Here is a 26474-nt window from a genome sequence, read left to right on the forward strand (position 1 = left end):
CCCTCATGACAGATTTTTGTGAAATTTTGGTATGAAAAAGTTTCTAATGAAAAAGAATTAAAATAATTTTTCCAGAATTTTTTGATCAAAATTAGTTAGGAGGCCATTTTGTGGGTCATTTTCACTAACTTGTGTCACAAGACTACATGGTTTATAAGTTTGTAACCACTGTAACTTATTTATGGACAAAATTTATTCAATTTGGTCTCCTTGGAAAGACAAAAGGATGAAACATAACATAAAATTATTAAAATGCTGTAATTATGCATACAAATATTTACAAATGTGGAATGAAAACTTTTTTCCCTTTCTTTAAGCTTGGCCAAGGACAGTAATTATAGCATTAGTATTAACCTGCATGAAGTAAGAGAACACACACACACACACACACACACACACACACACACACACACACACACACACACACACTACAGCGCCATGACCAGCCCTGGGTTAACACTGCTGTGCGCCATGGAGACACCAAGTTGAGCAGGCTGCTGCTGACTGAAATCTCATATGAGTGCAGTGCCTGTAGCTAAACCGAGCAATGGGGATGTACTAGACACAGCCTACATCTGAACAATAGAGAAAAAGATAGGTTGGCTGGGCTTCTTGCATTGGAGGACCGGGGGGGGGGGACAGCACCATAACACAAAGCAAGATTCCCATTGTTACTGGTGTCAGAGGTAGTCTTTTTAGGTTAGAATCAGGATTCAGGCACCCTGTTTTGAAAGAAGTAAAAGTAACAGAAGAGCCCTACAAAATGCTTAAGAATGCACTGAAAAGTAAAGCTAGCTTGTTTCATCAAAATACTGAAAGACGGAGTAGAAGAGCTTCTCGTCTGTTTGGCAAATTTAGAGAGCTACAAAAAGAGACATCCTGTGCCTGTCTGAGCCCCAGATAACCACAGGGTTAAATAAGTTACACATTAAAAATTACACTAGCCCCTTACTCATGGAGAACTAATATGGGAAAAGGAGGAACTGTTACATAAATTAAGAAATGAGGCAAGTTCAAAAATATTAAGAAAAATAGATTTTGTAATGATTGGCACATAAAAATGCGTGCATTTGAGTTAATGCTGAGAAATAGTTCACTTTTAATTGTAACTGTACATAGATCCCCACTGAGAAAATATGCTATCCATCAGACAGCAGGAAGCAGTTAGTCTGTAGTGACTTAGCATAGATATTCTAAATGATTCTGATAGAAAAAGTGACCTGGAAACCTTATTTGTATCCTATAATTTGATCTCAGTAATTAATATTCCAACATGGGTAGATAAAGATAGTTTTCTTGCTTGAAGCTCAAATCAAGGTAATAACTGTTCACCCAGTAACAAAGATTCTCTGATCATGATGCATGGTTACCTTACTCCTCAGCAGAACCAGTGAGAATGATTAATGACTCCAGGACAAATGATTTTAAGAATAGTTTACAAGAGATGACCTCGATGAAATCTATAATGAAACAAATGCTAAAATAAAATTTAATCTACACCACAGAAGGAAAAAAAAAAAAAAAAAAAAAAAAAAAAGAAATCACAACACTAAGAAGAAGTTGTTTAACATAAATGAAAGTTGGTAGGCATGTTTCTGCAGCTGAAAGATGATGTCTACTCAGATTTCGCATATGAGGATGCAAATCAGTTTTGCTTTAAATACACGCTGTAATGGTCATAAGTATTAGTTACGTTTGAGATTAGACATGACGAGTTGCGTTCCAAGCGACAAAGACATCATTATCAACACTGTCCCGAGTTTGAATGACGTCATGTAATAGGGCTATGAGAAGCTTCTGAGATATGGCAGGGAGAATAGGCAGGAACGTAGCTACTGTACACAACTGCTGGGAGTGGTGGTCACGAGATTGTACAGTCACAAGAAGGCTGAACTCTAGACAGCAATGTGGCACTACCAAGAGAGAAGAAAATAGGATTCAGTGTATGGCTCTGGCACATTGTACTGCATTTTCAGCAGCAATCTGAGCAGCAGTTAGCACCACAGTGACAATGAACTGTTACAAATCGGTTCCTTCAAGGACAGCTTCAAGCCAGATGCCCTGCAGCATGCATTGCACTGACCCCGAGCCACTGCCATTTACTACTACAATGGTGCGAATTGAGAGCTCACAGGCAGGCAAAGTGGAAGTCTGTAGTGTTTTCTGATGAAAGCTGGTTCGGTCTCAGTGTCAGTGACAGCTGTGTGTTGGTTAGGCAGAGGCCAGTCGAAGACCTGCAACCAACCTATCTGCGTGCGAGACACATTGGACCTATACCTGGAGTATCTCCAATCCATCATATGACAGAAAGAGGACTCTCGTGGTTAACTCAAGCATTCTGGCTGCAAATTTGTCCATCAATCTGGTGATTCAACCTGCTGTGCTGCCACTCATGAACAGCACTCCAGGGTTTTTTTTTCCAATATGATAACTCTTTCCCACATACCACTGCTGTAACCCAACATACTCTACAGAATAATGACATGTTGCCTTGGTCTACTCTATCTCCATATCTGTCTCCAATCGAGCACATATGGAACATCAGATGACAACTCCAGTGTCATCCTCAAACAGCACTGACCTCCCTATATTGACCGACTATGAGCAACAGGCACAGAACTCCAACCCAGAAACATATCCGGCACCTGTATGACACAAATCGTGTCCATTAGCATGCTTACATTCAACATTCTGGTGGGAAAATTGGTTATTAATGTATCAGCATTTCACATTCTCACACTTAGATTAACCTGTGATCTTGCAATATTAATCACTTAAATATGTTACTTCGACAAATACATTCCCAAAATTTCATTTCTCTACATTAATTATTTTTTTGTACTTTGGTTTTTTGCATCAATGTATGCCATGATAACATTATATCATTATTAGAAAACAGCTTTCCACATAAGCTAATCAGAAAGGATACTGAACACCCATGTAAAAAATCCTGGATCACTAGATGGAGTATCTTGTGAAAGGAAAAGGGAAAATTATGTGTTAGCAAGTACAAGTGTGATAGGACATCCAGAACATAATTTTACTCGGCTTAATGAACTGAATGGAAGAGCTATAAAATGGTCACAGATCGTAAATGCTTTTAATAGTCATTTCTTTAATATAGTAGAAAGTATAGGGACAAACAGTTCAAGAGAAAAATCGCAGCAGTATGTTGAAAAAGCAACAATGATATAGTTCAACCACAGGAATATCCTTATGAAATTAAGAAAATGATATGTTCTCCCAAAAACAAAAGCCCATCTGGATTTATGGTGTTTCCAATAGAGTACTAAAGATTTGTTCCCATATAACAAGAATTGTCTTCAGAATGACATTTTCACTCTGCAGTGGAGTGTGCACTGATATGAAACTTCCTGGCAGATTCTGTTCTTAGTTGCATGTATACAGTTTCTAATATCTGCCAAAGACAAATCACAAAGATTGAAAAAAATCAGTTCATGCTTGTGGCAATCCATATATCTTATACCTCCTACAGGAAGTCACTTTACACTTACTGTAATTTGTATTTGGTGCCCAATTTTTACAACACTTATGCATCTGTTATGTGTGTAGTTTCTATAGGTACATGCCTAGACAATTTAAAGGGCAGAATGATCACATTTTATTTGAGACCACAAAATGGAACATCATGGTGATTTCAGTAAAAACTCTGAATCTGGCAATGAGAGCTTTTAGTGGATTCTCAATTAAGAGGGCAACAATAATAACACATGTATAACAAATTTCAATTTTAATAGAGAGACAGATTGGGAGGGGGTGGCATTCCAGAAACAGTTTTGCCAGTGTCCGGCTACTGAGGAAAACCAAGGAAATGTATGTTATTTTCGTAAATATGGAAAGGTGTTTTACATCTATTATTTTCACAAGTTTTTTTACACTGCAGGATGAAATAAAATGTTTTTCCTTTTTTAGGCAGTATGCTATTTATGACAGTGAGAGATGGATAACTAACTCAGTCTTTCTTTAAAGCAATTTTTAATAGCATGTAATCACAGATTTGCATAAGAAGTCAAAACTAGCCCATGAAAGCTGTAACATGAGGCTGTTCATTGTCACTAGTGATGTTTATATAGCACTTTGAAATGGGAATGAGGGAATGAAAGGACTAGTATTGTTTATCAAGGACAGAAAGTTGGCACAATACAATTCACTGATGACACAGCAGGAGTGGTTGAAAGTGAACAGGAATTGGGTTTTGTGCTAAATGTTATGGAACGTGGCCTCACAGGGGGGGACTACATGTTACCTCTGGGAAATAAATTCCTAAAGAGATTGACACATTTTGATACCTGCAAAGCAGGAAAGAAACATGATACGTACATACAAGGCATAGAAGCAAGAACAAGTCAAAAAGTGTGTTTATAAGGAGGGATAGCACCTAATCAAGAAAATAAAAATCCTGTCTAAATTTGAATGTATTAGAATGAGTCCAAAATCTGCTAAAAAATTCATAAAATGAACTACAATTGGCACATAGCATCAGAAAGTACGTGTGAAGCACACAGGTATAATCATAATCAGTTATTTTTTATCTTAAACACATCCAGTTACAATTCAAGTCTCAAACTATTTCTGACTATATGATTACAACTCGTACTGTGAACCCTATGTTTTACACTGCACCAACATTTTATTATTACAGATCGATATTAACAGGAGATAGGATATTACTTTAATTACATTTTCCTATTCATATTGGAAAATTCACCACCACGTTTAGTTTGTTTTAGGGCACAAAAAACTAACTGTGGTCCTATGTGCCCACATCAGAACCTTAAAACACTAACATGAGAAAGAAGTTAAAAGCGACTGCACATTAAGCCCAATCGAGGGAAGGGAAGAGCTACGAACAAGGACTTCCTCTTGGAGGAAAGTCCACAAAATACCCTGCAGAGACAACAGAGGTCCCAAACTAAATATTAAATGTCCTTCACCATATTGCTATGGCAGATAAAAAGTAAAATGCAATCGACAGTCCACCCTTTGTTCGGTAAAATGGCCAATAACTGAGACGGCAGACAGACACTATACCGTAAGTGGTTAAAAAAAAAATGGCAGTCAGGAAATGGTGAACCATCAAATGTTGACAATGAGCACATAGAAGTGGGGGATCACCACCTAACAGATAATGATGGCTAAAACAAGTGGCCAATACGTAACCTAGCTAAAATGATCTCCTTGCAGCAAGAGGGCTGAGAGGAAGTCGACCACGTCACTGCAAGGCGTTTAATTCCCTGGAGGTTTTTCCCAAGAAGAGAAGACCAGTGCTGATACCCAAGTGATACCACTTGTCAACAGATGGCTACACAGAGATCATCAGAAGGAATGGTATAGCTAGTGGGCTGAGGTAGGACTGCAAGCTTGTCAGCAGCCTAGTTTCCCATCAAATTGACGTGACCAGGAAAACCCACATAAATGTCATAACGGCTCCCTCAAGAGCAAGTGGAGGCTTTCTTGGACCCATTGCATTAAGGGATGGACTTTGTACAACACACAGACACTCTGAAGGGCACAGAGAATCAGAGCATATGACAATTAAAAAGCCTGTATCATCTGAAGAGGGTGACATGCTCTGCTGTAAATATTGAGCACTATTCTGGAAGCTGATACTGAAAATTGTTTGTGTCGATGATGAATGCACACCCAACACTATGGTCAGTCTTACAGCTACCAGAGTACATGAAGGTACTATCGCAGAGTTCAGTGTGAAGGCTAAGAAACTTACAGTGATAGATCGAATCTGGAGTAGTTTCCTTAGGAAGAGAATTAAATGCAAGGTGAACATGGGCCACCACACAAAGCCAAGGTGGTGAAGGTTCACACCCACCAGGAAATAGGCAAGCAGGCTGGAGCAATAGGTGAAAGCGAACTCCAGGAGGTAATAAAGAAGACACAGGCACCCCATTGTGGTAGTCAAAGGAATCACTGATGGAGGCATAGGATGGGTGGCCAGGCATGGCAGACAAATGGCACGTGTATCTGCTGAGTAGAACATCACGCCAGTATGACTGGCAGAGTAGAGTTTCTGAGTAGAGACCCTCAACTGGGTCACTGTAAAAGGCTCCAGTGGCCCAGTAGATTCCACGATGATGGATAGTAGTGAGACAGTGGAAGAGGGACGGACATGCAGAAGATGCACAAACAGAACACCCATAGTCTAGTTTCGAACTAACAAGTTATCGGTATAAACGGTGGAGGGTGGTCTGAGCTGCTCCCCTAGAAGTATCGCTTAGGACACATAAGACACTGTGGGACTGGGTACATTGGGTGGCCAGGTAAGACATGTGTGAGGACCAAGAAAGTTTTCTATCAAGCATGAGTCCCAGGAATTTCATAGTTTCAGTGAACGGAAGAGCAACAGGCTCAAGATGTAAAGATGGTGGAAGAAATTTATACAAACTGTTCTCAGTGGAAAACTGAAGTCATTGTTGACGCTCCATGAATAAAGATGACATGTCACTGAAGTCGTCACTCACGGAGATAAGTCCGCAGAAAACAGCAATAGATTGCAAAGTCATCGACGAAATGGGAGCCTGAGATTAGCCATAGGAGTCAGAACATAATAGGGTTAATAGCTATCGCAAAGAGGACAATGCTCAGGATGGAGCCCCATCTTTTAAAAATTCCTGTAGGAAACGAGGCAAGCAGCCTCGGATGCTACACGTGTATATAGTACAGAGGAGATATATATATATCATCGTGGAATCTACTGGGCCACTGGAGCCTTTTACAGTGGCCCAGTTGAGGGTCATATATAACCTGAACTGAAAGTGACGAGATGGTCAACCGCAGAACGGTGTGCTCGAAACCCACACTGTGCATGGTTCAGTAGATTGCGAGATTGGAGCCACCGTACCAACCAGCTATGAATCAAATGTTCCATCACCCCCAAAAGCAGCTGGTTAGAGAAATGGGGTAGTAACTAGAAGGAAGCTGTTTGTCCTTACTGGGCTTGGATATGGGCATGACAGTGGCTTCACGCTAGCTTCTGGGTGATGTACCATCTGCCCAAATGCAATTGCACATATGAGGGAGAAAGTGCTTGCAGGCAGGAGAAATGTGCTGTAACATCTGAATGTTGAAATCGTCCAGCTCTGGGGCAGAAGACTGGGATGAAGTGAAAGCATGATCTAGCTCCCTCATAGTGAAGGTGGCATTCTAGCATTTGTGATTCTGAGAGGATAAGTATCGCCCAAGCTGCCTCCACTCATTTCTGATGGAGGAAGGCAGGGTGATAGTAAGTGGAACTCGAAATCTCTGCAAAATAGTGGCCTAAGGTTTTGGAGATAGCAATAGGGCCCACAATGACACCATTTGCTATGGTCACGCCAGAAATTGGGGCACGGACTTTGGTCCCAGAAAGCAGTCAGAGAAACTGTTAGATGAACTAGTAAACAAAATCCAGCTAGCTTTTTTGCTAGCCCAAAGAATGCGATGACACTGCACACACAACTGCTTATAACAAATACAGTTGGCCATCATAGGATGTTGGTTAAAAACACAGAGCATGTCTGTGTGCATTGCGGCACACCTCTGTCCACCAAGCGACTGGGACACAGTGTGGAAAAGATGATGTGCGAGGTACAGAACATTCTGCAGTGGTAAGGATAAAATTTGTAAGACATTATACCTTGTCATCACAACTGGGGAAATGCCGTTCGTTGAAGGCCGCCAGGGAGAATAAAAGCCTCCAGTTTGCCTTAGAGAGCTGCCAGTTGGGTTTACACGTAGTTTGGGTAGGAGTCAGCAAACAGATACCACACAGGAAATAGTCACTCAAGTACATGTCCGAGAGAATGTACCATTTGAGACAATGACCAGGCTGGGCAGTGCAGAACGAGAAGTCCAAATTGGAAAAGGTGTGCATGGAGTCTGAAAGAATCATTGGTGCTCCAGTGTTAAGGCAAATAAGGTTGAATTGATTGAGAATATCAGCCAAGAGGGCATCTCTAGGACAGGTTCTGAAAGAGCCCAACAGGGGATGGTGCACGTTAAAGTCGTCGAACATCTAAAAGGGATGAGGGAGTTGACCAATGAGCTAGAGGAAATCTGCCCTGGTAACATCAAATGACGGAGGGATGTAGACGTTGCAAAGAAAAAAGGTGAAGTGAAGACGGAAAATGTGGACTGCAAAAGCCTGCAGCCAAGTGTTCAGTGAGATGGTTTGAGTACGAACATCATCCCGTACGAACAGCACGACTCCACCATGAGATGCGATGCCAACCCCAGGGAGAAGATTAAAGCGGACCGGAAGGATATGCACGAGGTCACAGTGGTCACAAGGACATAATTTTGTTTCATGGAGGCAGAAAAGTAGCAGACACTGCAAATCCAAGAGCAGCCATAATTCCTCCTCGTTGGATGTAATGCAGTGAATGTTCCATTGGAGGAGAGTCATGACAGGGAGGAGAGAACAAATGAGGGGTTGTCAGCTCAGCAGCTGCCGGATGCCAGCCTTTGAAGACTCACTGATACAGGGCGCAGACGCTGGACGATTCTGTTCCAGGAGATCTACAGAGACGTGGCATTCTCTCTGAGTTGGTCTGTAAATTCCAGGGCAGAGAAACAGTAGGTGGTGCACACTGGCAAAATGAAGGTCAGCCGGGTGAGGGTACCGCACAGCAACAGTGTTGAAGAGGATCTAGGAGTCAGGGAAGGAAAAGACCGTTTGTCTTCGTTCCATTTTTTGGAGACTTTGCAGTTGGCAGATGAAGACACATATTTATTGGCCAGAGAAACAATAGAAGTCTTCATGGTAGTGTTCCTCTGTCCTTTTCGGCCGGTTGTTTGTGAGGTAAGTGATTCCGTCCCTGTGGAAGAAAATTTGGTGGCCTGCTGTGCAGCTAGAGAAGGAGATGGGGATACTTCTGTAATAATTGGCGATTTTGTAACTGCAGTGCTGAATTTCAGGTTTCAAGTCTGCATGGCCAATGGAGCACTCATCAAGATGCAAGGGAAATTCTTAGGATTTATACTGCAGGGAGGAGGAGGCAGGCAATCGCCCTTGGGAGCATCCCTACCACAAGTCAGCCATGTTTCAACATGACACACAAGTATGGTTGTAATGTTGACACTGGAGGCAATGCATCAGGTTTGGAATGTTTGGTCAGATTGTGATGACTTCATAGCGTGCTTTGATCTTTGATGGAACCACTGCTCTATCAAATGTGAGAAAAAGAGTACATGCAGACAATAAGGTTGCATCACCCTTTTCTCATTACCCAATGGACTGCAGTGGAGCCCTGATCAGAGGGGTAAGTTTAGATGTTTAGATCCCCCCCCCCCCTCATCAAGTGGCCAAGCATAAATAACACCAAGCGTAGAAGTCAGCACTGAATTGCCCTCGACATGAACACGATAGCCATGGATGGGCAAAGCTGCAAGCAGTTGTTGGGCTTGAAAAATCACAATTGGTCTCCAAAAAAGCAAAGTTCCATTATGTCATTATGTTTCCATATTGCACGGCCTGCAATTTCATCAACATCTTTCTGAATAATAAACTGATTAGCTGTAGCAAATGACTGACCTTCAGTATGTGATAACATGAAGAACAGAGGTGCAGCTGGGAGATTCTTTGAATCTTTAGCCTCATTCCGTTTACATTTAGTAGACAGACTGAGATGGTGATTGGTTCATTGCGAGAAAATCCCTCGCGATTTCCAGCATCTCCAATGGTACACTCCTTCGAACTGGTGGTCCCCCTCAGAGGGTGGCTCACCAACCTTAGGTGATTGTTCACACCTCAGGTCATACCTTCCAAACTCCTGACAAAGAGACCAATTGGCAACTGGGGAGGTAACAACTCGGGCAATCACCCATCCCTGGGCCTGGCCTATACCAGGGGGGACATGGGAACCCTAACAGTTGACTGGGTCTGCGAATAAGCATTACACAGTCACCTTTTATGCATCAAACATGTGGGCCAGCCTTCCAGAATGTACACGGAGGAAGAAGAAATATAGAAAAACCTCAAACACTGAAGTGGAGTAATGGTAGTCGATGAGAACGAAGGAAGAAAGAAAAAAACTGATGAGGGGCTGTTCTGATGCCAGGCTCTTAAAACCTTGGAACACATTCCCAAAAAATGTCCCAGACATGTTCCCAGGAGAGGGGAAAAAAATACAGCAGAAGAACAGACATGCGGCATGTAAAGGGCTGGGGCCTGGTGGTAGCCAAGCACAAACTCACCAAAGCATTGGGGAGCCCCGTGGGAGGGGCCACCATGTGTAGTGACTGGAAAATATGGAAGTAACAGCATTAAAAATAGCAAGTTCTTTGTTTTAATCATGACATTCTTGTGTTACTACAGGCTAGCCACTTTCAGCGCCAGCTTCGCTTTAGCTGTCAAAAGATTGCACTTTTTCCCCCTATAGAGTTTCGTGACTGTAGCTGTATGCTAGCTTAGCGGTAAAGTGCCTGCCCCTCAAGCAGACATGCGTTTTAGTTTTCGGTTCTAATCTCACTAGACAAGATTTTTAGCTCTTCTGCAAAAGAACCACCACCACCACCACCACCACCACCACCACCACCACCACCACACAGATTGACAATCAGTAAGGCTACTTCTCCCCCATTACATCGGCACTACCTCAATTCTGTACCCTTTTGATATAATGGTTGAAAGACATCCAGAACTGCACACCTGTTAATGCCCGCTTCTTCTGCTTCTGTTAATTGTGTTGACTTAATTGTAGCACTGAGTGATTTATTAACTGTATTTCGTTACGTATGTATCCCTACTGCTACATCTATATACATCTGTGGTAGTCCTTTCTGTAACGCTACTTCAGTATCACTGTTGACTGAATCTAGACAGACTGTTTCTAAGCTGAAAACGCTTATTACCCTGCTCATTTGTGACAATTTCAGATACTTTATTTTATTGAAAAAACTTTTTACATAACTTTATCATGATGAATTCATTTGCATTTGTATAGTGCATACTAAATAGCATTTTTATTAGGTTACTGAGTACAACAGATAAAAATGAAACATAAATGAACTAGCAGCCACACAGTCTCCCAATGTTGCTAAAACAGTCTTGACAATGTTCGGATAATTTTTTGACTGCACACCTATAGACAATTTGTTGGTATAACTGTCTCCTTGCATGTTATGCTGCGTTAACGGACAGTAAAGCTGTGCAAGTCAAGCACAACAGTGAGGCAAGGCTCTTGCTAATTCTGACATCATTGTTCATTTTGAACTGATGTGGATTATTTACAACAAACTTCATGAGGGAATAACTGTACTGTGAAGCAGATGTCTACAAGATGATCATGGGTGAGCACCCCATGTTATTCTTGCAGCATGTTTTTGAGCAATAAAGACTTTCTTTCTTAAAGATGAGTTATGGTAGCTCAGAACATTATGGCGTTATTGAATGAGAATATTCAAAATATAAAATATGTCAACTTACTAATTTGTCTCTCTCCAGGATTTGCAATTACTAAGTGCAAATGTGGCAGAACTTGGGTTGTTTTACAGGTACCAAGATATGCTTGGTCTGGTTTAATGTCTCATCAGTATGGACATCTACCAACTTTGAAGTTTTCACCCTATTCAATATTTTCTCACCATGTTTATACTTATCATTGGTGCAGTACCCCTGAATGTGAAAGATTCCAGTAAGCCAGTATCGTGTTGTACAAGTGACTGGTTGTAACATTTTACTCAGACACACACACACACACACACACACACACACACACACACACACACACACACACACACGTCATTTACTTCAATAATTGCAGTTCTACCCAATATAAAAACATGTTATCAGCTACTAAATTCATACAGGTTCATCTTAGGCTTAAAAAACCTCCATCACTATTAAAGAAGAAATGTTCATCACATTTATCCACTATAACCAACAGTGGACTGGAAAATGCAGAACACAGGGACAAAGAGGACCTTCCTTGCAGTTTATTCATGGCCACTTCATGCTGATGTTTGCTAGATCCCTAATGAAAATATTCCAATGTCTTTGACTGATCCTAGTGCAAGTATTAGCACCAGTCACTTACAAACAATCTAATCAGACTCATTATTCTCCACTGATAACATATTTGAATGAATGAACAGAATTTAGAATGTTATGGATATATTTTATGCAAACTAAAGACCATTTCAATACGACAAATAGCCAAGTAAAAAAACAGCTCTTATTATTTGGTGATGACTAGCTTCAAGTTGTTCATAACCTATTCTCAAATCATCCTGTGAAATGATAGACTAAAATCACAATTTGTTACAGAAAATACCAGACAGACAATGTGTGTAACCATGCAAAATGCATGACATATTGAAATACATACCATCCAAACAGAATAAATATTACTCCACACTCAAAAATAATGACAATCGTTATCCAAAGGAGTACAATGCAAGTGGTCATGAAACCAGATACAAACAAAAACTGACAGCCCAATCTCAGGCAGCCTGAGGAAATTTTCCCTATCGGACATTTAGAGAAGCTTTATTGCATACCATAATCACCACCAATACAACAAAAACTACAGAAGTGGCGTAAATCACATCACTGAGAAATTATACATCATTTCTTTACACTGAGTTTCTTCAAACAGGAAGTAAATTTATATATTAGACAACACACACAGTGCCACATTTGGCACTCAGAAACATTGCATAAGCCATTGTTTACAATCAAGCAGAGGCTGAACCATACAAACAGTCTAAAACAAAAGCTTATAATAAAATCAAATTTATCTTTTGTAGTGAAAGTGTCAAATTTTAAAACAAAAATCACAAACAGTCTAAAAACAAAACTCCATGAAAAAATCAACTTTTCTTCCTTTTCATAATGAAGATGTATTTTAAAATGAGAATAACAGTAACAACCACTAACTACGTTAGTAAGCATATGCTCTTAATGGCTTACAATGCATTAATCAGAACATTTTCCCACCATATGTCAGGGCGTTTCTTCTATATTTATTTTTATTATTATTATTATTTTCCCACCACATATCACTAAGGAAAGGTCCCAGGTACCAACAAGATATGACAATGGGAGGGAGGAGAACAGACTATTGGATACAACCACAGTAGTTACGTGGGTTTGTTAGGAATGTGATTTCCCTGTAAAACTATCACACAAACCAGTGAACTAAAACAAATCTAAAATCACCCTTACTCAGAATTAAATATAATTTACTTAAACTAATTAGCCTGGAGAGCAGCAACCAGTTGCTCCAGCAAATCACGCGAATGCAGTGGAAGAGCTGCAATCCCTCAAAGTTGTCTCATCCATGAAGCGCAAGTATAAAATAATCCTAGCACAAATCACAAACATAAATAAAGGAATGACAAGGGGGGCTACTGACAGGGAGCGTCATTCAGTCTGGTATGGCAGTTGAAGGTAGCAAAACAAAACCTGAAGTTCAAAATTTCATGTTCAAGAAATAGTTAACATACGAGAATCATAGAAACATTCCATCATTTTATCATCGGTCAAAGTAGATAAGTAGGTTAAAAGAACCAGCATGGTTTTAGAAAGCATCGCTTTCTTACAGGACATATTGCAAACTATCTAAGGGCAACAAGCAGACTCCATATTTATAGATTTCTGAAAACATTTGACACAGTGTCCCATTGCACGCTGTTAATTAAGGTACAAGCATATGGAATAAGTCCGAAGATACATGAGCAGCTCAAAGACTTCAAGTAATAGAACCCAGAATGTTGTCCTAGATGGTGAGTGTTCATCAGAGACCAGGGTTTCATCAGGAGTGCTCTAGAAAAGTGTGTTGTTCTCTATATACATAAATGATTTGGCAGACAGTGTGGGCAGCAATCTGCGGTTGTTTGCTGATGATGCTAATGTTTACAGTAAGGTGTCGACGTTAAGTGATTGTAGGAAGATACAAGGCAATTTAGACAAAATTTGTAGTCAGTGTGATGAAAGGCAGCTAGCTCTAAATGTGCATAAATGCTAATGCAGATGAGTAGGAAGAACAAACCTGTAATGGTCAGTTACATTTTTACTAGTGTCCTGCTTGACACAATCACATCATTCTAATATCTGGACATAAATCTGCAAAGCGATATGAAATGGAATGAGCATGTGAGAACTGTGATAGAGAAGGTGAATAGTAGACTTCAGTTTTTGGGAGAATTTTATAAAAGAATACTGCTCGAGCATCTGGGATCCATACCAGGTTGCTTTCAAGGAAGACATCAAAGCAATTCAGAGGCAGGCTGCTAAATTTGTTACCAGTAGCACAGAAGTATTACAGAGGTTTCAGGAACTCAAATGAGAAACACTATTGAGAAAATTTAGAGAACCAGAATTTGAAGCTGACTGCCTAATGACTCTGCGACCAACAACATTGGGTGTAAGGACCGTGAAAATAAGATTCCAGAAATTAGGGCTCATACAGAAGCATACAGACAGCCATTTTTCCCTCTCTATTTGTGAATGGAACAGGAAAGGAAATGACTAGTAGTGGTACAGCGTATCCTCCGGCACTGTATGGTGGCTTGCAGAGTATCCACATAGATGTAGATGTAAATAAAAAAGTTATAATGATTATAAACTTTTTTTATCCCACCCTCCCAGCCAATGCCAGTTTGTGAAAGTAACCAATTTCAAAAGTATGACCTTACTACAGTTTTGATCCAAAAATTCAATAAAAATATTTTAACCATCTTTCATTGTGTTCTTTTTACTTACACCAATTTTTCATGAACGTCTGCGACATGAGAGCAATAGATTTCTTTATTTTGGGTAATCTGAAATGAAATGAGCCAGGAGTGATCATCATCTGGGATGGGGGACAGACGTTGACACTCATCATTGTATAGACAACGCCCACCATGTTAGCTTCTAGTAGTTTTTCAACACACTCAAGCAACTGTATCAATATTTTTGAACCACGACATGTTAGACTGATATTCGGTAACATTTACGCACATCAGTACCTGCTGGCTCTGGAATAGTAATTATGACAGTCTTCTTAAAGTATGATGGTACTCCTGCGTGCCTGATATATTTTGCATGCAGTGTGGAACAGTTTTACCATGGCTAGCTCTCCCAGGGATGTCAATGCTCGCACCTCATCTTCAATTTATTTCCCTTGCATGCCTTTTTAAGTTTCCCCTTCTCTGGTTAGAATGGGCTTGCCATCATGTTCATCTAGGTGTCTTTCTTTCCCCAAAACATCTTTCTAATTTTCCTATACACAATATCTATATATTGCTTAAACATGCATGGTTCTATAACCTTGCACTTCTTGTCTAGCCTCTCCTGATTTGCTCTCCCTGCCTACCTCACTTTTCAGATGTCTGTAGTCTCTTATCAGATTCATCTGTAGCATTTTTATATTTTCTGCTTTCAGCAGTTAGATTCAATATCTCAAGTGTTACTGATAATTTGTACTGAGCCATGTCTTTTTACCCTTTTGCTCATCTGCTGCCTTCACTACTTCAACTCTTAAGGCTACCATTTCATCTCCTATCGTGTTCCTTACCCTGCATCACTCAAATGTTGCCAGATGCTCTTTGAAACTCTTAAGATCTGGTTCTTTCAACTTACCCAGACCTCAGCTATTTATTGTCCTACCTTCCTGCAATTTCTTCAGTTTCGATCTGCAGTCTACAACCAACAAGTAATGGACTGAGTCCCCATCTGCTGCTGGCAATGTTTCTCAGTTTAAAAATCAGGTTTTGAACTCTATCTTACCATTATGTAATATGTTTGATACCATCTGGTATCTCCATGTCTCTTCCACCTATAAAACTACCTTTCACGATTTTTAAACAAAGTATTGATAATTATTAAATTGTGCTTGGTGCAAAATTCCACCAGCTGGCTTCCCTTTCATTCCTCTTCCTCAACTCATGTTCACCCACTATTTTTCCTACTCCTTTTTCTTACAATAAAATTTTAGCCCCTCACTGCAATTAAATTTTCATAGCCCTTAACTATCTGAATACTGTAAAGTGGGGTTACTTTGTCCATGGGAGTGACTTTGCACAAACTCTGAAAAAAGATTTTATCCTGCCTAGCTCCTATCCTAATGAACATTTCGTAACAGTTCTGATACTGTCCAGTAGTTGACAGATTCTACTAGCTCATATGTTTTAGTTACTCAGCCACTCCCTGTCTTGGATATTATCTGCTAACCAAAACCATACTACTGTACTTTTTAGGTAATTTTTGTCCAGAAAAGTAGTACTTTGCTACCAGAAAAATAGCAACACAGAAGGCAAATGACATTTGTGTGTAGAAATTTGTTATTGCCTACATCATACCACAGAACAGTAATCAATATTTATCACTGCATGATCTAAAAGCAGCCATGAAGGTTAGTTTCTGGGAAAACTGGGGCAATTTTGCATCACTGACAAAATGGGTCATTGTAGCTCCACAGTACTTTCATTACTTTGTTTTAGACTTGATTCAGTTTGGGATGAATCTTACTTTGCTGAAAATGAGTACCAACAAGGGATTAATGTTGTTATAGTATGGTACAAGTGTAAATGGGAGTTAGGACCTTGCCAATACAAAGTTCACAGCACTGAACGCCTGAAAGAATATCTGGAATCCACAAGAAATGAAACATTTCCTTAAAATGCCATAAAATGCTTCTAAGCCAGTCCCAGGTACAAGTTAACAACTTAATAAGAGAAAAAATCCAGACAGTGCATGACAATTCTAGTGGTGAAGACTTAATAGAAGAACAAGTTCGGACAAAATTTGGAAATGAGCACCTGCAGAGAACAAAAAGAGCCTACCCAAACCACAAGAAACCATGGAATCGGCCAGCGAGCAGACTAGTGTGTTTATGGCTACACAGTATGAAAATAAATGTTACCTCGGCTTTACTGGAACTTTTATTGAAGATGGTGTAACTGTAAACACTATCTCTTGATAAATCGAACTGGCCTATAAATAAGATGTACTTTTTCACAAATGATATGATATAACTGACTTTACAAACCATTCAAAATGATTAAGTGAAAGAGGCATTTTCTTAGTGCCTGAGTTAGTTTATGGTGATGAATTTGTGCATAATATTTTCCTGGTATCATCACTGACATTTTCATACATTAACATATTGTACCTAATGAAACATTGGCATTTTCTTTGATAAAATAAGAAGTTTTTTCATGTCTTACTTTTTCTTTACATCCTAAGTAAAAAAGTTTCAATACTCTAAATTTTTATGTTTTACTTCCTGCAATACAAAAAGTTTGCTTACTAGTGTAACAATAAATTTTAAAATGGTAACATTGCCCAAAGCTATTATCCCATCCTAAAATGACGTTTATGTTAGTAGAGTAAAGTAATACGCTCCATGGGCTATTTACCTCTCGTTTGTAAAACATTACAAAATTTCAAAAATAAATCTTTGTTGTCTTTGCAAGTTACTAAATGGTTATTGCATTGTTTTAGAATAGACTAACCTCAGTTTCAAAAGTCATTTTACATAACTACTACACATTACACGATTTTTTTTTAGAAAAACTGCCCAAAAGTGGTGCAAAGTAATTTCATTTAACTCATCATACATTTCTTCAAATATCAATCATCTGTGGAACTAGTAGACATACAAACATATTACTGTAATGAGTACTGGTTTCATGCCTAACTTTGGTACTGTAATATGTTCACTAGGCTGTTTATAGTAGCTTATTCATATTTCTATTTTCTTATTAATTATTAGACTTACTGGTATTCCTGCACTACCCCTATATGATTTTGTTTTGATGCCCCCGACTGACCTGGGCAGCTACTAGTATACATATACACGAGGGTTGGAACTTAAATAGTGGCAACTATTTATTCACAACCAATACAAAAGAGTTACATGTTTGCACCCGTTACTGTCCTTCAAAGTAGTCACCAGCGTTGTGTAGAACCCATTGCCAGCAATGTGGAAGGTATAGTATACCGTTAGCAGAGCTTGTTCTGTTGATGGTGCGAACAGAGCAATCTAAAGATATGATGATTCTCGCGTATGACTGATGGTGTTACCCTAGCGCATTACGTTCCTCCACAGCAGACCGCCAATGCACAGTATTACTGATAGTTTTTGGAGCATCACCTGTGACAAGCTTCGCGAAAGAAGAGGAGACACTTTCTGCGCAACCCATCCATTATTTTGCATGACAATGTGCAGGCGCATACAGCGCAATCTGTGGTTGCTCTGTTCGGTCGATGGGACTGGGAAGTACTGTACCATCCACCATACTCCTCAGACTTAAGTTGTCGTGACTGATTTGATTCACAAGATGAAGGAACCACTTTACGGCATTTGTTTCAAAACTGTTCCAGAGATTCTACAGGCAGCAGACCACTCCACTCCACTCGCACCATCAACAGAACAGGCTCTGCTAACTGTATACTACACCTTCCACACTGGTGGCAACGGGTTCTACACAACACTGGTGACTACTTTCAAGGACAGTAACATGTGCAAACATTTAACTCTTTTGTATCGATTGTGAATAAATAGTTGCCACTATTTAAGTTCCAACCCTCATAATATCCAATAATTTTATTATGTATAAAGGAAAGTTAAATATAGAGCAAATGTTGGTAATGACATTCTACCTGAAATTAGAAATAGCTAAATCTCTAAAAGTAGAGTTTACATGTCATCAGGATGACATACTAAATATGGAGTGAATGCTGTCAATGAAAATCCTGATATAAACTTACTTCAAAATTTGGAGGCTGAAATGAAGAAACTGGTCATGTTACTGCTCATGAACAGCAGACTCCCTTGAGACAGAGTACCCCATGCTAGGGAGATGAGTTCCAAACAGAGGTTACATTACTGATAGAATGCAGTAGCCTAACATGGGCCTTACATGATCCGACTGCCGTATGGTCATAATCTATGAGCTCCTTATCTGTGCAAGTGTGGTATGGATTATTGTGCAAATGTGTGCTATACCATTTTGTCTTGTGTTGTATTTACATTTATAATTCATGCATTTAGCCATTACTACTAATATGTAAAAATTTGCAATATGTGAGCCAAGTTTGACAATTATATCAAGTTTTTTGAGCCCATTTGAAAGAAGAGGGAGGACAGCAAAAGGTGAACATTCCCAGTGGGTATGCAACAAAATTAATGCACCAACTTTTACACTGGCATTGCAATTGTCTTTTACATTATTCCATTAAACTAATACAAAATTAAATGCATATACAACATCAAATTCCTAATGAGTAACACAAACTCAGATGGGATGAAAATTTGAAATTCAAAGTTAATTGAAAAAAGGCTACAAGAGCCAGAGCACAAGCTAAAACTGAGACGAGTTTGGGGTTGAGAATCAACACCAGAACAGACAGATATTAGCACCACCCCTGCCAAACATGTCAAGCATCTTGTCTGCTTCTCGCAGTACTTGCACAGAAAGACACAATGAACAACCTTATATAGTTTACTGTCTTCACAACCTACACAGACATAAAACTGTGGAAAGCTTGCCAATAAGCATGTTGTCCAACATCAGAATAGCAAATTGAGAACGCTTATGGTCAACAGTAACACTGTATCAGCAGCTGCTTCAAACGCATTATCTTCAGCAAATCATTGAAAAAAAAGTTTAAATTTCCTAAGTAGACCCTCATGATTAAGTTGAGCACAGGTAAAATTGCTCACAATCAGATTTCATACTAGTGTATTTTTAACACCGAGTTCTTAACATTTGGCTTAAGATAGTGTGATGATATTTACCATAACACACAAGACTACTTAACAACAATCACACAAAAAACTGCCAACACATACTCTGGAGGCTAACAGTAAAGATGCTGTTTTGACACACCACCAAATTAGCATATTCCACATTCCTTAACATAAATGTAAACTTGCACCTTTTCCTGAACGAATAGAAATACTTCAATTGCTTCTAATTATGTATTCTTCTGGTAACTATATTGCGTTAAAATATTAGTAATCATAAGACGCAGTAATACCATTTGCCCATAATGAGCTGAAACGCTCTTAATGGCAAACAAATTAGACGAGAACAATAAACATAAAAAGAAACTGAGCACCAGACTATGAACAAACATTCTGCCATTAGCTCATTGTCTTCGGCGTGGACTACCCACTTAGTTCACCACAGTGCAACACGACAGGGTCTGTGTATACACAAAAACCACATTACCGGCCTTAGGTCGCCACCAACAGATCCATTTGCATAAATAAAAAGGAATGGTTAAAAAATCAGGTGTTATTTCTGTTGTCCAAGACAGTTAGTACAATAACAGAAACACTCATTTCACTCCGAAAGATTATCCTACATGAACAGCGAACTACTAATGCCACTATTTAACTATTGTTTAAAAGATTGCGTGATATTTTCACATAACTATTTTGGTATCAACATCAAGTTAAATAAGATATCCGACCTTAAAATCGTGTTGCGGAGAAACCGCACGCTTTTACTACCACTATTAAAATAGGTATTGTCTTCTATTGGCTGTTTGTATACTAACCACAATATTCCCGACATGAACCTTCTGAACGCGTTCGGCGTCTCCTTCGCCTACAGCAACTCATTTTGCATGGACTTTTCTACAGCAAATCAATTGATCAGGCCTAAAACGTAGCGCGGAAACTTGTTGACACTTAACAGTTCACTTCTTACACAAGTGAAACAACGAAAATGTAAACGACTCTCTCGAGTTTTGAGCTACAACGATGGCGTACAGTTGGGTGACGCTAGATTCACCTCGGTAACACTTCTCGGTGACGTCACTATGGCGCATACACACCCAGTTTCGGCCGTCGGGAACATTTATCGATTTTCGTGCTCGTACGGCTCGAAGCGCTGTAGTTGCTGGATTCACACCGGTAAAACTTCTCCGTGATGTAACTTTGACGTGTACACGCCCAGTTTCGACCTTCGGGAACGTCTGTCGACCATCGTAGTCGTATCGGGTTCTGAGAAGTGCGAAAAGGCGTATTTGATAGAGATTAGATTAGATTAGATTAATACTAGTTCCATGGATCATGAATACGATATTTCGTAATGATGTGGAACGAGTCGAATTTTCCAATACATGACATAATTAGGTTAATTTAACAACATAGTTAAGTTAATATAACAACTTTATTTTTTTGTGTTTTTTTTTAATATTTTTGTTTTTTTTTCTTTTTTTCTTAATTTATATCTAAAAATTCCTCTATGGAGTAGAAGGAGTTGTCATTCAGAAATTCTTTTAATTTCTTCTTAAATACTTGTTGGTTATCTGTCAGACTTTTGATACTATTTGGTAAGTGACCAAAGGCTTTAGTGCCAGTATAATTCACCCCTTTCTGTGCCAATGTTAGATTTAATCTTGAATAGTGAAGATCGTCCTTTCTCCTAGTATTGTAGTTATGCACACTGCTATTACTTTTGAATTGGGTTTGGTTGTTAATAACAAATTTCATAAGAGAGTATATATACTGAGAAGCTACTGTGAATATCCCTAGATCCTTAAATAAATGTCTGCAGGATGATCTTGGGTGGACTCCAGCTACTATTCTGATTACACGCTTTTGTGCAATAAATACTTTATTCCTCAGTGATGAATTACCCCAAAATATGATGCCATATGAAAGCAATGAGTGAAAATAGGCGTAGTAAGCTAATTTGCTAAGATGTCTATCACCAAAATTTGCAATGACCCTTATTGCATAAGTAGCTGAACTCAAACGTTTCAGCAGACCATCAATGTGTTTCTTCCAATTTAATCTCTCATCAATGGACATACCTAAAAATTTGGAATATTCTACCTTAGCTATATGCTTCTGATTAAGGTCTATATTTATTAATGGCGTCATACCATTCACTCTACGGAACTGTATGTACTGTGTCTTATCAAAATTCAGTGAGAGTCCGTTTACAAGGAACCACTTAGTAATTTTCTGAAAGACAGTATTGACAATTTCATCAGTTAATTCTTGTTTCTCAGGTGTGATTACTTTACTTGTATCATCAGCGAAGAGAACTAACTTTGCCTCTTTATGAATATAGAATGGCAAGTCATTAATATATAATAAGAACAACAAAGGACCGAAGACTGACCCTTGTGGAACCCCATTCTTGATAGTTCCCCAGTTTGAGGAATGTGCTGATCTTTGCATGTTACGAGAACTACTTATTTCAACTTTCTGCACTCTTCCAGTTAGGTACGATAGTTTTTAAACTACTAAATATGTCATATAAATGTAGGCTGCTTCAAATGTTGACGATCTCTCGACAATGCGTCATTTTGGTACGATTTCTTGTAATTAAATATAAGATATAACCATAACAGTAGCTGAAGTCTTCATGTTACGTAAATTTGAAACCAAGTTAAGAATTCCAGCGCTCTGTATTGGCGTTGTGGTTAGAGTCGTGGGTGGCTGACGAATGATAGCTGATATGTGGGTTTGCATTCTACTCTATCAAATTTTTTTCTCCTTTCGCTTTTTTAAAAGATTCTGGTATCTGCGCTCTCTCCCAGGAGTCACTACGTTTGCATTTGACACATCCTCCGAAAGACGCAAACCGAATTTCGCAAACCGTTTGAATTGTAACTGTCAACAATTTACCAGTTAAGCACGAAACTTGCAAATACCAGTAAATCTTCGAAATAAATTGATCAACTGCTAAAGCAAAGTAAGTACCACTCAAAATAAAATGCATAGAAAAGACTGATACATTTGAAAAAGAATTAAGACGTAACTTAGTCTCAGGTATCTATAAAGTGCAAAAGAAAATTCACAAGCTAGTTATTTTAGGAGACTTTTTTTCCAAACAAGAACATCTTATATATATATATATATATATATATATATGCAGACGAAATGTATTCTTGTACTGGCACAGGAATGTATTTATTTTTTCTCGTTACTTCAGCTATTTTCAGATCTGAAGGAAGAAGTTCCTTTTTTCTCGCAATGAATTGTAATTTTCCGCAAAAATTAGAACATACTTCACACATCCATTGGGGAAGCTTATTCGTTGTAATACATAATTACGGTAGGTAAATAAGAGTATGAAGTTGGCAGGTTCTCACTTTCAAAGATAGAAAAGGAAAGGATAGTTCCAAAATTGCAATGAATCTACCAACTGAAGATATGAGCTAGTGCTTTAATTTGTGAACAATAATAGTTACTGAAGTTACAACAGTACTCTATATTTACAATCTTTTTATGCTATAAGAAGTGTTTATGGTATTACTACATTTATTAGTCTGGTGTGCAAACCACATATAACTTACAAGGGGAGGTCACGACGTTGGGATCACGAATTTACTTCAAACTTTGTACACCTTTAGCAGGCCATCAAAACAAAATAATGTGCAAGTAGTAAGGTGCACTACTCTGGAAATTCCGAGAAACTCCCAAGAAAAGTTTTACACATCTTTTATGTTACTAATGTATCTGTGTGTAGGCGTTTCGACGTTAAATTCGTGGTGGTCAAGTGGTAAGAATCTGTATGCCCTGTCTGGTACTGCGAAGCATCGAGAGTGAACGCCCTATTACTCTACTGAGGTAACTCCATTGTTTCAAGGTACTACAGAGCACTTTGTGGTGGACAGGGACTTGAACAGCGTCTTACATCCTGAGGATCGGATGCTTCACCCCGTCCTATATCCATCCCTTCATGCTATAGTCAGGGACCTCGCTTTGCATGATACATGGACACTAATCCACGGTGACCGACACAGATATACACACTTCACCAGCCACTCAGTCAGCAGATTGGACAGGATTTACATCTCCAAGGTCTTTGGGTAGTGACTGTCTGTGCCGAACCGTGGCTCACTGCATTCACCGACCATTAGGCCTTCATCTGCGCCATGACTCTGCCTTGACAACAGACAAGCGGTAGAAGGAGACCTTGGACGCTTAATGTGAACATACTCCAAGAAGAGGCTTGCTGTGTAGCCTCACTGATACAGGGCCCAAATGTGAGCGACAGCATCATACCTATGATTCCGTGATATGATTGTGGACACACTGCGCAAAACCAGCTCTTCCCCACCCGCTCATGTCATATGGACAAGACATAGTGCTTTGGCTTCGATCGACCTCTGTGTTTTACTACACGGTCTTGCGATAACTAGTGTCGCAACAACCTTCGCCAGAACGCCAAACGGCCGTTCACTGGACACAGCCACGGCTTCAGCAGATGACAGCTGACGGATTGGATGGCATGCGGGTTCGAGCGAGACTGCAAGATTCTATCCCAGAGGAACGTGCTTCTCTTTATCACATCGTCCGAGAACGGAGAAATTGTAAGAGGCGACTCATCACGGCAGTTATATCGGCGGACGGGCAACGTGCAGAGACACACAACGCCATCGTCCGCATCCTCACAGATTTTTACCGCACTCTCTCTCTAGCAGATCAACGGCCTGACAATCACGTTGAGGACGTCCTGCATGACCTGCCACCTTCAGGTAGGGCGCAAGGAGACGCCACATTCTCGGAGGCCATCACATAGGAAGAAATGCGCATGACCCTGTCACAAGGCGCGAGAAACAAATCCCCTGGGTCTGATAGTCTTCTGCCTGAATTTTATAGTACCTTTTCTGACCTGATGGAGGAAGTTTGGCAGCGGATGTCCTGCGAACTCCTGGATCCAGACTTTCGCGTCCCCCTCCCCCCCCCCCCCCCCCAATTTTTGGAGGGCATGATTATCCCTGTTCCAAAACCAAATAGGGGTTGCAGATTGCAAGTCTTCCGACCGTTCACATTAGTGAATTCGGATTACAAGCTGTTCGCCTGCATACTTCGTGCTCGCCTCCTCGCTATTGCCAAAGATGCCATGCATGCCGACCAAACATGTCTGGGAGGTGGCAGTAATATAGAACTACACACAGCGTTAAATTCTTACAGAGATGTGGTGGCGCTTATGTCGGCACACCGCTTAGAAGGCACCCTCGTGGCAGTTGACCTAGACCATGCATTTGACCAAGTTGAGCGCCATTCCTTGCAGGCTGTCTTAGAGAAAATGGGAGTGTCCCCAATATCGGCAAGTGTGCTTTTCCGTCTCATTCACAACGCCCCTTCCCCAGTCCTTGTCAATGGCTGCTGCTCGCCGCCATTCACTATTGAGCGCTCAGTGCAACAAGGATGCCTTCTGTCAACCTTTCTCTTTGTCATCGCCCTCGAGTCTGCACATCATGGTCTACGACAGCGTTTGGACTCCACAATGTACATTTTAAATGTTGTGTCTAGGCGGACGACGTAGTTTTCTTGGCGAGGTCGGCAGAAGGTATACAGGATTTTACAAAAAGGTACGGCCAAACTTTCAGGAAACATTCCTCACACACGAATAAAGAAAAGGTGTTATGTGGACATGTGTCCGGAAACGCTTAATTTCCGTGTTAGAGCTCAGTTTAGTTTCTTCCACCTACGCTCAATGGAGCACATTATCATGATTTCATACGGGATACTCTACCTGTGCTGCTAAAACATGTGCCTTTACAAGTACGACACAACATGTGGTTCACGCACGATGGAGCTCCTGCACATTTCAGTCGAAGTGTTCGTACGCTTCTCAGATTCGGTGACCGATGGATTGGTAGAGGCGGACCAATTCCATGGCCTCCTCGCTCTCCTGACCTCAACCCTCTTGACTTTCATTTATGGGGGCATTTGAAAGCTCTTGTCTACGCAACCCCGGTACCAAATGTAGAGACTCTTTGTGCTCTTATTGTGGACGGCTGTGATACAATACGCCATTCTCCAGGGTTGCATCAGCGCATCAGAGATTCCATGCGACGGAGGGTGGATGCATGTATCGTTGCTAACGGACGACATTTTGAACATTTCCTGTAACAAAGTGCTTGAAGTCACGCTGGTACGTTCTGTTGCTGTGTGTTTCCATTACATGATTAATGTGATTTGAAGAGAAGTAATAAAATGAGCTCTAGCATGGAAAGTAAGCGTTTCCAGACACATGTCCACATAACATATTTTCTTTCTTTGTGTGTGAGGAATGTTTCTTGAAAGTTTGGCCTTACCTTTTTATAACACCCTGTATGTACGGCGATCGTGATCGTGTGGGTTCAGCGATACGGCGAAGCAGCTGGGAGCTGTATCAACCTGCGGTAGTCGCAATACATGGATACGGGCAGAGGGCTGAATATGAGTACACCAGTGCCCATTACCGATTTCCCGGCAATGAAATGTTTGGGTGTGAGCATTGTGGGAACGTGCAGCGTACAGCAGTAGATACGTATTGCAGACTACTCAATATGATCTGCACGCAAGTTCGTCTCCATACCTTTCGAACACTTGACTTGATCATGCTGGTACATTTTGTCAACGTCTACCTCGCTCGGAAACTTAATCATTACACACACGTTCTGCCAGTGGCCACTACGGTAGCTGACAAGTTCCAGGAGCCCTTAGGTCATTTCGTTAGCGATGGTAGGGTGTTGAAGAACTGTTACGAGACACTAACGTTGCCCACAC

General features: G+C 40.1%; 1 protein-coding gene across 1 annotated transcript in view; it reads right to left on the reverse strand.

The window, feature by feature from the left end:
• LOC126471480 (transmembrane protein 183-like) overlaps positions 1-20780 on the reverse strand; it is a 149678-nt gene extending 128898 nt beyond the window's left edge. The window contains exon 1 of the mRNA XM_050099682.1: positions 20510-20780. Coding sequence (XP_049955639.1) covers positions 20510-20573 — 64 coding nt within the window. The 5' untranslated portion in view covers positions 20574-20780. The remainder of the gene's footprint in view (positions 1-20509) is intronic.
• Between the last annotated feature and the right edge of the window lie 5694 nt (positions 20781-26474).

The sequence above is a fragment of the Schistocerca serialis genome, chromosome 3 (assembly GCF_023864345.2).
Source record: "Schistocerca serialis cubense isolate TAMUIC-IGC-003099 chromosome 3, iqSchSeri2.2, whole genome shotgun sequence".
In the NCBI taxonomy this organism is placed as follows: Eukaryota; Metazoa; Arthropoda; class Insecta; order Orthoptera; family Acrididae; genus Schistocerca; species Schistocerca serialis.